This window comes from Rana temporaria, chromosome 1 (assembly GCF_905171775.1).
Source record: "Rana temporaria chromosome 1, aRanTem1.1, whole genome shotgun sequence".
Lineage (NCBI taxonomy): Eukaryota > Metazoa > Chordata > Amphibia > Anura > Ranidae > Rana > Rana temporaria.
Window position 1 is genome coordinate 410334466 of NC_053489.1, and position 13866 is coordinate 410348331.

Sequence of the window (13866 nt, forward strand, 5' to 3'; positions counted from 1 at the left end):
CCAGCAAGTAACTTGCTGGGAGATATTTTTTTGCCGAGGAAACCGGTCGTGTGTACATTTTCGTTGAGGAAACTGTTGAGAAACTCGACGAGCCAAAAAGAGAGCAAGTTCTCTATTTCCTCAACGGGAATGGAGAAACTTGCCTTGTCGAGTTCCTCGACAGCCTGACAAGGAACTCGGCGAGGAAAACGATGTGTTTCGCCCGTCGAGTTCCTCGGTCGTGTGTACGAGGCCTCAGTGTCATGGGGGGGGGGGGGGTTTAATCTTGACTTTGGCAAAAGTGAAAGCTCCAAGTACAACCTTGACTAGGATTTAGAATTGCCTGCACTTCTGCATTGTTGTTACCTTAGAAACATTTTTTGTGAAATATTGTAGCCAGAAGGCCAACAGATCTTTCGATATTCTGTAGTAATTTGCATCATATAAAACATCATTCAAAAATATTCGCAAATGTTACAAGATGAACTCTGTATAACAGCAAAATTGATTTGTGTGAGTTATAAGAAGCCCATATTTAGCTAACGAATCTTTAAGATATGAGCGCCTTCAAAATGAGGTACAATATGTTTGTTGTTGAAGAATTCAAATTAATGTGCAAGTTGAAGACTTAGCATCATTGGCCCCTCCACCTCCAGCAGCAGCAGCTGTGAATAAAAAACATGATTTTATATATTAGAGATACTTCCTTTAAAAATTGCATTTTAAAGCAAATATTGACATAGGTAAATTGGGTATTTAACATGAAGTGGACATAGACTGCGAAAATATATTCTGGGGAAAAAAGACTATCAAATAAAATAATTTTTTAAAGCGGGGGTTCACCCGAAAAAAAAAATGTAACATTAGATTGAGGCTAATTGTGGGAAGCACAATCGGGTGTTTTTTTTTTAAATCAATGCAGTACTTACCGTTTTAGAGATAGATGTTCTCCGCGGCTTCCGGGTATGGTCTTCGGGACTGGGCGTTCCTATTTGATTGACAGCCTTCCGACCGCCGCATACAGCGCGTCACGAGTTGCCGAAAGAAGCCGAATGTCGGTGCGGCTCTATACGGCGCCTGCGCACCGACGTTCGGCAACTTTTGGCAAAACGTGACGCGCTGTATGCGACGGTTGGAAGGCTGTCAATCAAATAGGAACGCCCAGTCCTGCAGACCATACCCGGAAGCCACGGAGAACATCTATCTCTAAAACGGTATGTACTGCATTGATTTAAAAAAAAACACCCGATTGTGCTTCTCACAATTAGCCTCAAATCTAATGTAAAAAATTTGGTTTTTCGGGTGAACCCCCGCTTTAAGTAGACTCTAGAAGAGTAACTTTGGTTAAGTTAAATTTTACTTGTTGACATAATTCCAAGCTTATTGGCAGAAAATACAGTTAATAACGCATTCATTGTTTGTATACTGTGTGGGGTTGATTTACTAAAGGCAAATAGACTGTTTGCTGTGCAAGGGAAATTGCACTTTGCAAGGGAATTGTCCTCTGGGATTAATGAATCTGATGAAATTTCAAATTGCAAAGGACACCCAATCATGTGCAAGTAAAATAAAAAACAGCATTTTTAATTGCACACGATCTCTGGGGAAAATTCAACTTGCGAAATTAGCAGCCTATTTGTCTTAGTAAATAAACCACTATGTATCTTACTATCTCTTTACCTTTTTCCACAGCTACTTATCAATTGTTTTCATGTCATGGTACGGAGGGATATGGTAGATCATCAAGTGTTACATAAATGTGCAAAAACTTTAGAAATTAAGCAAAGAAAGGGTATGTTAAAATCATGACTATAGTATTATTCTTTTTATCTTTTTTTTTTCAATATTCTCTGGTGCCTCTCCAGGCTCTCCCATCCCACCTGAGAGCTAGGGACTGAAGCCAGTGGTTTCGTCGGGGACAGGGACTCCCTCAATCATCTCTATGGTATTAGAATTAGCAATGAATATTTTGTCACTTATGGTTTTTGCAGAATGTAAACAAGCCCTTTTTGGCTTTGAAAAAGCATCTGCACAAACAGATCTTGGTTTAATCAGATTCTTTCAGGGCAGAGGAGAGATCTGGGGTCCAATAGAACCAAGATGTCTCAGTAAAGAGGGCCATGTTTACACTCCTTGTGATAGCAATAGAAGTAGCAAATGCATTTGTAGGTCCTCCACACATATATAAATGTTCACGCCACACATGTGAGGTTTTGTCACAAACCTTAGGGAGAGCAATAATTTTAGCACTAGACCTCCTATGTAACTCTAAACTGTTAACCTGTAAAGGCTTTTACGTCTGGAGATTTTTAAGTACCATAGTTTGTCTCCATGATTCAAATGCATAGCATGTGAATTATCTATTTACTTGGCGTAACAACATATTTTATTTTTTACCAAACAATTTGGTATTATATTGTGTTTTTGTGCATTAAGATTCATAGAAGTGTATTTTTTTCCAAAAACTTGCACACACCATTTTATTCTCTAGGGGAGATATACCACTCTACGGCCCGGATTCACGAAGCACTTGCGCCGACATATCTCGCGATACGCCGCGTAAGTGCAAATATGCGCCGTCGTATCTGTGCGCCGGGCCCACAAAACTAAGATACGCCTAAAAACAGGCTTCATTCCACCGACGTAACTTACGCATATTTACGCTGGACGCATTTCCCATTGAAATATGTAAATGAGGGAGATACGCCGATTCACGATCGTACTTGCACCCGACGCAGGCTATGACTGGTGCGCGTAATTTGTTTGTACGGCGTAAAATTATGCCCCATAGAGGAGGTGTAACTCAGCAGCATCCATGCAAAGGGCTGCACCAGGGAACCCAAGCCGGCCTATTTTACGTAGTTTGGACGTGAATAGGGCTGGGCGTAGGTTACGTTCACGCCGTAGGCAGTGATCGGGCGTATCTTAGGCAGTTGTTCCGACGTGATTCTGAGCATGCGCAGAACGATGCGTCCACGTCCCGGCGCATGCGCAGTTGGTGATACGTATCTGTCTGGCACTCGGCCCATCATTTGCATGGGGTCACGCCTCATTAGCATGGCTCACGCCCACTTACACTTACGCCGACTTACGCCTTGGAAACCCAGCGCAGTTTTGGGAGCATTGGCTTTGTGAATTCAATGCTTGCCTCTCTGCGCTGCGTCTGCGTAGCGTACAGGAGATACGCTACGGCGGCATAAATGTGCGCCGCTGTCTGTGAATCCGGGCCTATATATATATAATATATATATATATTATACTGTATATGTTTATATGGCTTTAAGAGCAAAACATACAGTATTTGCGCAAATAATTTTGTTACAATTTTGTTTGAAACACTGGAACTGGGAAACACCATTTTCACAACATTGGGGCATGTTACTGTATAATGCCATGCATTACTTAAGAATATGCCATGTCACCTGGGCAATTAAGGACAGCTGATTGAAAATAAATTGACTGACTAACTAAAGTGACTTTAGCAAAAGAGGATTTAAGAAGCTTATGGATTAAGGGCGATATAATTAAATATGTTGTTCAGGTCTAGGAAACAAGTTCAGTAGGTAAAAGACCATATTCATGCTATCAGGCTTTTATTGATAATCTATTAACTTTATTTAATCATAGAGTATTACCCTACCCATTCAATTAAGTCATAACTTTATTAAATTATGAATTAATTATCGGACACAGGACACTGACTCCGTTTTATATAATGACTACATTTGATACTTGGGCAACCAATTTACTGAAGCAATTACAAACTTAAAGACTGTTTTTTAATGTCAGTATTATTACACATAGAGAGTAATACCTTAATACGCTAAATGATACAAATATCTCCATACAAGTAGAATATTCTTGGGTCACTCATGAAACATACTGATAATTAAAGTATCTGAATTCATTACAGTATTTGTACACCAGGTGAACTGGTAATTTCTCCAAACAAATATAAGTAAGAGCTAGACAGTACATCTACTCACTCACAAAAAATGGTAAATAAACACACTGAAACACTTTGACAAATCCTTTATTTAAAAAAATGTCCTATAATGTAAATTTATAGTCAACCACATCTTCCGGTGATGCAGATACACCTCAATCACAATGAATAATGACCTGCTTTAATAAACAACATGCAAACCGCTGACACAATCTGCACCTGATGACTGCTCGCCATGAATGACAGCTCCCTAGCTGACAGCTTAATGTAAACAAAGTGTGGGGTTTTACCAGGCGACCTCACTGATCATCATGGTGATGTCCATGTTTGGTCGATGACCCCACCCAGGATACCCCACTCAGTTGTTGACATTTAGCTGTAAGGCCCAGGAACTGTCATTCACAGTGAGCAGTCATAGTGAGTGGATCGAGTCAGCATTCATTGTGTGTTTTTCTTTCGGCAGTTGTCATTCTACATCACTGGATAAAGTGACTGATGATTGATTAAAATTGTGGGACATTGTTGCTGGGTTTTCTTTTTACTTAAGGACTTGTCAAGGAGTGGACATGTGTTTATTGACTAGTTACACGATTTTTAGGGGGGAAATTAGTAGAGTTACTATGTACCACTTACTCATTCACATACGAGGGAAAAATTAGAATCTGGGGCTTCCAGATTCCAATAATCCTCCTGTGCGCCAACTCCTACAGTCACCAGTCCTGGGTTGTGGCGAAGTGTTCTCATCAACATGGCAAAAAGGTCATTTGCAAAGAAAGATCCCCACTGGCAAGGCACCCTCCCAATGTTGAGAGCATGTGGCCTGATATGGTTCAGGAGGAGGCAGTCTGTGCTTGTCTAACTTTTTATCCTAGCAAGTGCATTTCTGTCCATGCATTTGTAGAACCCTCTACCTTAGTTAGGTAGGTGCTAGTGTAGGTTTTTTGAGAAAGCTGCTAGGGCAGGTAAATTTAGACAGGTCTATGCTGTGAGCTAGGCCTGTTTGTTTTGATCTGGGGGCAGGGGAGTGGTTTAGTATAGCAGTAGGTGTGTACATGTAATTCAGCTCTTGTAGGGCAGAGAGCTGAAATGACATGGGATGCATGTGAGGAGCTCTGACCAATCCCCAACTAGTATTGGCAGTGGGCAGGCCTCCTACATATACCACTGGTCAGTCTGCTGCAGGAGGAGTTGTCAGCTGGGTTAACTAGATGATGGAGTTTTAGACTGTCGTGTCTGAGGGAACCCCCTTTCTGAGGGGTGTACCTCAGGCGGGGAGCTCGGGAGCTGGGAGGGAGCTTCTCCTTACACGATCATGGAGAGGTGTCCTGGAACAGGACCTGGAGGAGACAGTTGGTCAGCACGTCCAGAGTAAAGTCATTCAGGAAGGATCCAGGAAAGGTGTCTGTGAGTGGAAAGCACAGTGGAAAGCTCTGGAAGAGACATGCCAGGGGAGCTGGATGTAGAACCAGAGGGAGAGACTGTGGGAGCTTGTGTCAAGTCACTGCAGCCAGGAGGGTGGGCAGGATTCGCAAGTCAGACTTACTGGGATCAGTAGTCCATCTACATTTATTCTTCTGAAGTGAATCGGTTGCTACAACAAAGGAGTACTGCAGGCCCTGGCCTACAAAGAGCTATCAAATAAAGACACTAGGACTTATTCAGAGTGAGGCCTAGTCATGCTAATGGTGTGACAGGAGTGCTAAAGTTGGATAGTGAAGTAGTGTGTTGGAGGAAGTGTGTTGGAACATGTGTTCTGAGGGAAACGTCAAGTTTAGAGTCAGGCATCTTGTTCTGCTGAGAAGTGTGATGCAGTTACTTTTATTCTACAAAGTACAATTTATCCTATGGACATCCCATGTCCCTTTTCCCCAACCAAGTTCAATCCCCTAATAAAAACAACAAAAACGAGCAATAGACTGTTCATTGACTACAAAGTGTGTCTAATGGATGTCTGGAAGCAGGGTGAAATGTGTGGATGCTGTAACACAGGGATCCTCAAACTACGGCCCTCCAGCTGTTGTAGAACTACATATCCCATGAGGCATTGTAACACACTGACATTCACAGACATGACTAGGCATGATGGGAATTGTAGTTCCTGAACAACTGGAGGGCCGTAGTTTGAGGACCCATGCTGTAACACATAGAAACCCATCGCTACACATTGCTAAGATTGTCAAAGCTTTGACACACAGCACAACCCGGTCTAGCAGGACAGGAAACCATATTTTTCCCTGACGCAGTTAAAAAGGAGCTCCACCAAAAGGGGAAGTTACACTTTAAGCACTCCTCCCCCTCGACCGCCACATTTGGCATGTAACTTTTTTTGGGGGGAAGCGGGTACCTAATTTTGACAGGCACCTGCTCCAAATTCTCCACTCCCCCTCCCTCCCTACAGTCTTCTGGGACACATAAGACTGCCAGACCATTCAGCAGGCACAGCACGACTTGACTCGCTGCAATCTGACACAGCCGTGTGCCCACAGTTGAAATGCCAGGGAGAGGAGAGGGAGAGAATCAACGGTTAGGGTGACCACATCACTGGATCCTGGGACAGGTGAGTGTGTGTTTATTAAAAGTCAGCAGCTACACTTTTTGTAGCTGCTGACTTTTAATAAACACAAAAAGACTGGAGCTCCTCTTTAAGTAACACGTATAGGTCTTGTTCTCTCTCCAGTCTGGGATTGGACAGTGAAAAGAGGAGCAGCAGACTGATGAGATCATTTTTCGTTCACTGTGCTTTCTCCTCTTATCAGCATGTCCTATTAGTACTACAGCACAACTATTTTGCTGACAATTTCTTTTAACAATCACTTTTATTATTGGTGACCATAAAGAATACATGAACAAAACTCCTACACATTCCAATACATAGCTAGATTCTTCTCATTCAACCCTGCAGGCTTGACATAAGAAATCCCTCAATTCCCCCATCCACACCAAACAGCATGGGCAGAGGAATCTACCTTGCCAGGTGTTGTATTCATACAGCCACGGCACCTGTGACTGTCTGTATAGCCAAACAGTGATTGCATCTGATTGGATGCAACACTTTTTGTCCAACAATTTTATATCTGGCTCCATCAATTTTTTATTTCAAGTTTGTTGAGCTGTGTGGTGCTGGCAGAGCAACCCACAGCTTGAATTTTGGTTGATCTTAGCTGAAAATGTAAATAGAAAATGGTGATCTAGTTAGAGAGTAAATAGAAAATCAGGTCACATTATACCATGAACCCACTCAGCAATGGCAGAAATATCACTACCATCTAATAGGGGTAATAATAGGGATGCACTAGTTCAACAAATCCTTCCGGCATATAAATCTCTTTATCTTAAATGTATTGTAAAAAACGATGTTGTCTGGGAATGCAGTCCTCCGTCTGGTAACTGTTTTTAATATATCAGAATAATCCCCACTGCAAAACAGTGTCAGCGGCAATCTGTCACTTCTACGCAACGTTATTGGCTTTTGTTTAGGTACTCGGGCCATGGTGATCTGTCTAGCCCCAGTAGAGCTTACATTGCTATTTACAATGTACTTAATTGTTCATTTAAGTAGCAGCCAGCAGACGACTTAATATGAAGTCCCCTTATTTTTGATGATTCCACAAAAACAACAGTGAATCAGTTTAAATGCAACTAATTAGCTAAACAATACCACTGGATAAATACTTTTCACTGCGTGGATTCTTGAGTACTTCTGTGACAGCTACTCTAGGAGCTGCTAATGCAGCTTCTACTTATAGACAAAAATAATAATATGCCGAACCAACCAAAACTAATTTTAGGTCTATGAGTATCCTTACCAGTTTTGTATCTTAGACATAGGGCTAGATTCACATAGATCAGCGGATCTTTAGATCCGCGTGATCTATGTGATTTAAGATCCGCTGCCGCAAGTTTGAGAGGCAAGTGGGTAATTCACAAAACACTTACCTCCAAACTTGCGGCAGCAGATCGTAAATCCCCCGGCAGAATTCAAATTCCGTGGCTAGGGGGAGAGTACTATTTAAATCAGGCACGTCCCCGCACCGATTTAAATGCGCATGCGCCGTCCGCGATTTTTCCCGGCGTGCATTGCTCCCACTGACGTCGCTAGGACATCAGTGGTTTCGGCGTGAGCGTAACTTGCGACGAGCGGGTTAGAGAATCGGCGTACGCAAACGACGTAAAAAAAAAAAACTACGCTGGAACGATGGCTATACTTAACATTGGCTGTGCCTCATAGAAGCAGGGGTAAGTATACACCGGGAAAACCGCTACGTAAACGTTGTAACAACACGTAAGTATGCGTCGAGGCCCGCGTACGTTCGTGAATTGGCGTATCTCGCTGATTTACATATTTCTCAACGTAAATCAGCGAGAACGCCCCCCGTGGCCATTTTTAAATTGCAGTTAAGATCCGACGGTGTAACACAGTTACACCTGTCGGATCTTAGGCATATCTATGCGTAACTGATTCTATGAATCAGTCGCATAGAGACGACGGGCCTAAGTCAGAGATACGACGGTGTATCAGGAGATACACCGTCGTATCTCTTTGTGAATCTGGCCCATAGTGTATAATAAGCATATAATAAGCAAACCTATACATATTTATGATTTTTACTTGTTCTGTTACTTAAAGAATAAATGCACCCTGGCCTGCATTGGCCTGATTTGCTAAAGAAGTTGAGAAGCTTCACTCAAAAAATTGTGTGAATATTCACTTCAATTTTCCAATCATATGAAGTGCTTCTGCACATGACTGGGTATTCAAAGTAAACAGAAATTCACTTTTTACATGATTGGATAATTTAAGTGATTGTTCACACAAATTTTTAATGAAGATTTCCAACTCTTTTTGTAAATCTCCTTCTGTGTGAATAAAGTCATTGTAGCCTATACCTTATTTTTCGTCAGAGAAATTTTCCCCAGTGGGGTTTTTAGGCAGCTCAAATTTATTAATTAGAATGCAATGTGTACTTTACACATTGCATTCTAATTCGAGCTGCCTAAAAACCCCACTGGGGAAAATTTCTCTGACGTCACTTTCGGGGTGAGCAGCAATTTCTCTATACAATACATGTTTTGTCCCTTTTGATACCTTATTTTTCAAGATATACTACAATCAATTTCCCACTGTCCAAGGACAGCACATTGGGGTTTATTTACTAAAACTAGAGAGTGCAAAATCTGGTGAAGCTGTACATGGTAGCCAATCATCTTCTAACTTCAGCTTGTTCAATTAAGCTTTGACAATAAAACCTGGAAGCTGATTGGTTCTTATGCAGAGCTGCACCAGATTTTTCTCTCTCTAGTTTTAGTAAATCATTTTCAGTGTCTATGACCCTTTGGCACCCCTATGTACTATTCATATATGGTGCATGCACTAAACCAAAGTCATCTGGCCATGAAGAGTAATGGCAATTTAAAGCAAACCTCTAGTGACATTTAATGCTGTAATCTGCCCTTGTTAAGAAATAGCAGGCATCTCCAGGTGCTTGCAAAAAGGGCCAATATTCTTCTGAAAAACCCATGGAGCCTTCCTTTCTGAAGATGGTGCATAGTCCTACACCATCCCACCGTTTCCACCTCCTGATTAGCCAGTAAAGCCATCAATGACATTGTTGGACCAATAAGGAGGTATAAAAGGTTGTGAGTGGTTCTAAGAACCAAATTAAACTAGGAAGCTAATATTTGTTTATTAGAGCACCCCGGAGAACACTTATCCCTAAAGCATAATTAAACTCCTAGGCTACTGTCCAGGGTTTTTACCATGATGTGCAAACATGCTCAGCTAATATGCACATTATGGCAGACAAAGCATTCTCTTCCAGTGCTGCTGCAAGAGCCGCAATACCTCTTGTCCCTGACGCTGACACCTCCATCTGTTTTTTTTCTGGGTGCAGTGTCTTTGGTCATCTTGATTGACTGGCCTGAGTTACATTTTCACACATGGAGGTGTAATTTATCTTGGCACCCGACAGTTGCCACTGCTAGTATTGTACACTGAGCTTCACATGTGTGGCTCAATGTACATTTAGAAAAAGCATTTCTGGCAGGCAGGTAGGATGATTTTCTTACAGAAAACTCTTGTATGCAATCAATGTTTTTTTTTTAAATAGGAGTTTAGTTGAACTTTACTGAAATAAAATTCACATGAGGCACCATTATTTACATTGGCCACACACCTTTTTTAGCAGCTAGTTCATCTTCCTTCTTCTTCTTCTCCTCTTCAATTACTTTCATTTTGGATTCATATTCATCCGCCAGAGCTTTCCATTCCTTTCTGTTGTTCAGCAGACCATCCAACATTGGCTGGATCTCCTCATGGAATCGAGAAAACTCCTAAGAAGCAATGAAACAGCCCATGTAAGTATTGCTTGTTTGTTGTAGCCATCATACCACATGGAGAGGAGCCCCTAAGATGAACTTGGGTTAATTTTACATAGGAACTTTTATATAGCACTGATGGGAGCACTAACATTTGTTTTTACTATAATATTCAAAGACGTTTGTAAACTGAGGTTGTCCCCTTTCTACTTTTGCAAAAATAAGTTAATAGCAGAAGTCTGTCGAAAATCTATGCCACTGTAGATGACAGCATGCTACCGACTTCCATCTCCAGCTATAAACAGCTAGTAATCTAATATTAATGGCTATTGACCGTTTTTTATTTTGATTTCAGAGTTTTACATTCTTCTACAATACTAGAAGTTTAAAAATGTTCCTCTGCTGAAATATAGTTATAAGGAACCATTGAGCACAGCAGCTAACACAGAAGATGGACACTCCTGACTGTGTGAGTTTTTCAGGCTTCAGTGGACAATTCCCCTTTAATGAAGCAGTGCTGTGCAGGATGGTGGAAAAGAAAAGTATAAGAAGATTAGATTGTTTGTGGATAGGGATTGCACTTCAAAAGCTTTATGTATTTGATAAAATGATGTTGAAGGGATGACTCCACAGGGCCTACACTGTGGAGCTCAGCGTACCTATCCCTTGAACGGCAGAGTTTATTAAAAGTAAAGCTCACTTATAGTTTTCTTTCCCCTGCATTTTTTTTTGTTGTTGTTAGCTTTTCTTGCGTGCCATATGATCACAGTCATATATTACTAACTACATATTTTGGAGCACTGTCACTAGGCAGTCCACACATTTACTTAATAATCTGAAATGGAACGGCAGGGATCAGGTGGAGAGCAGGACCAAAATATCCGCAAAGGAGCAGGGGGAGCACGTACGGACCACAATGTGATCCCTATTGGGGTGGCTGGTATGTACTCCCTTGAACCGACTGGAACAAAATCAGACATTGATCCTCTGCTGACCTCTGCTCAACCTTATAGATCTATGGCACGCAAAGAGTATATTGTTGCTCAAATGCCCAGATCAATGGTTTATTACAAGCCTTCAGGGGATCAGGTTTCACTGATGTATGTTATATATTTATTATTACATTGACACATTGTTATCTTGTTAAATTCTGTTTTTGTTAAACCCTACCGAAGGGCCATGTTGGCTCCCGGATGGGGATATTTGTTATTACGATGTTTTGCTTTAATGATGAAACTTTTCAATAAAAATATTGAACAAGGAAATTTCAGATAAATGCGCCCCACAATCATCTCCTAATAAATTGCACCGTACTCCCAGATCGATCCCTCCCCTGTCCTGCACACAGCCCCGATCACACCAGGAGAGATCATTGTGAACTAGGAAAATGTTCCCCTGTCGGTGTTCCGTGACCTCCACAGCCCGCACCCCAGGGGAATGTGTGGAGAGTCAGGCACTGAGAGAGGGACTACCGGCAGGATTATAGCTGGACGCTGTGCCATGTCAGTCCCGGGGCTTCCTGAGGACAGACAGCCACTACATCCCATATACATCCCTCTATAGAAATGTGTATAATCCCCCATATAAAAAAGTATATGATCCCTATATAGAAATGTATATGATCCCTGTATAGAAACTTGTAGACGATCCTTCTTTAGATAAGTGTCTATTATCCCTCCTATAGAAATATGAATGCTCCCTATATAGAAATGCATACGATCATTTTATAGAAATATGTATGATCCCCCTTTAGAAATGTGTACATTATCCTCTTATAGAAATGTGTACGATCCTTATAGAAATATGTACATGATCCCTCTTTAGATATGTGTGCATTCATTTTCTATAGAAATGTGTATACCTCAATAAAAATATGTACATTAAAAATTCTGTTGAACTTCTCAATAGAATAAACAAAATTATTAATTATGTGAAAAATGTCATACCTTAACAATACTAAACCACCATTTTGTTATGGCAATGGGCATATATCAGTAAGTGGTTGGAATGTGTCATTATGGCTGGTCCCAAGCAATCGCAGATCCAGTTTTTATGTTTTTTTTATGTGTATTGCCAAAACAATGAATAAATGATTACAATTATTACATTATAGCTTCTGACAAATTACTGAAACCTTTATGGAACTCACCTGTTTAGTTTGTTTTTACAATAACTTAATTTGAAGGGGAAAAAAACACATACTAGCAAAAACTGCCTTTAGGAAAATAAATAGCTTACAAGAATTGAAATGTTTTACCATTATTGTGTTGAAATAATTAAGGCAGACTATATCTAAATACATAAATTTCTCCAGGAAAAAAATAAACATTTTTAAATCATACTGTAGGTATTAATAATTTTCCAAAGGCCCTGTGGATATGGAGCAAAAATACATTATATATAAATACAATATATTGTGAAAAAAGTAATATGCACCTTACTACAGCAGTTCTTCTGATATCTTTATTATGTTTGTACTGCGAATGAAAAGTTCATACCCTTTGTCTGTTTTTTTGTAACATACCTTATAAACAAAGGTGCACACAAAGTCAATGAAACCACACTGGAGCTTTGGCAGTTCCGCCGACTTGTTTCTGTCCATCATTGGCTGTGAAAGAAATATTTTTTTTTTACGAATAATCAAACTGTACTACTTTACCGTATCATTGCTGCCAGCGTAACTAGCAAGATATGTCACATCAAAAGCTGAACAATCATTCTAATTCTAATCATTTTTTTAGGAGTGTTTTAGATTTTTTCCAAAAAGAAGCCCTTTAAAGCAGCATTACATACAATATAAACTAATAATAGAAAAAAACACACAAAAAAAAAACGCATTATTAAGCCTTAATTAGAAGTCATTAAAAACCCTATTAACCAGAGGTCTTTGATCCCGAGATGCTCAGACCAAATTAACTTAAAAATATCTATAAGCCATATTTATAAATTGTAAATGTGGATTCATCTCTACATGTTAAAATGTATGCAGCAGAAACATTCCCCATCATTAAATGATTGGCGATTTTTACATGCTGGTTTATAAATATACCCCTGTGACTTTAAATGCCTAATTATTTTTTATACATATATAACATATATCAGCCCTCAAAATTTCCACTCGCCTACTAGCATTTGGTGAGTGGATTCAAGCTGGGGGCGAGTGATGACAGGGCTGCATGACCAATCTCCCTCCAATCTGTGCCTACACTTATGCCGCGTACACATGGTCGTTTTATGTGATGAAAAAAAAATGACGTTTTTAAAAACGTCACTTTAATTGACCGTGTGTGGGGGAAAACGTTGTTTTATGTCTTCTAAAAAACGACCAAAAAAAATTGAAGCATGCTTCAATTTTATGTGTCGTTTTTCAAAACGTCAACTTTTACTTCACAGAAATTGACCGTGTGTAGCAAAAACGTAGTTTAAAACGACGTTTTTTCATCCGCGCATGCCCAGAAGCTACTTATGAAGCGAGCTTCAATGGAAAAACGTGGTGGAACGTAACCTCGCTTTGCTAGAACATTGTGAGAAAAACGATGGTGTGTAGGCAACTTCGTCTTTGAAAATTGAAGTTTCAAAAACGTTGTTTTTTACTTCACAGAAAAAAAATTTCATCACATAAAGTG

The 13866-nt window shown here is 40.3% G+C and overlaps 1 protein-coding gene across 1 annotated transcript in view; it reads right to left on the bottom strand.

Moving 5' to 3' along the window:
- Positions 1-226: 226 nt before the first annotated feature.
- LOC120913940 (rod cGMP-specific 3',5'-cyclic phosphodiesterase subunit beta-like) overlaps positions 227-13866 on the bottom strand; it is an 87440-nt gene continuing 73800 nt past the window's right edge. Inside the window, exons 20-22 of the mRNA XM_040324301.1 lie at positions 12765-12848; positions 10099-10255; positions 227-644 (exon numbers count right to left, since the gene is read on the bottom strand). Of these exons, the coding sequence (XP_040180235.1) occupies positions 583-644; positions 10099-10255; positions 12765-12848 (303 nt within the window). The 3' untranslated portion in view covers positions 227-582. The remainder of the gene's footprint in view (positions 645-10098; positions 10256-12764; positions 12849-13866) is intronic.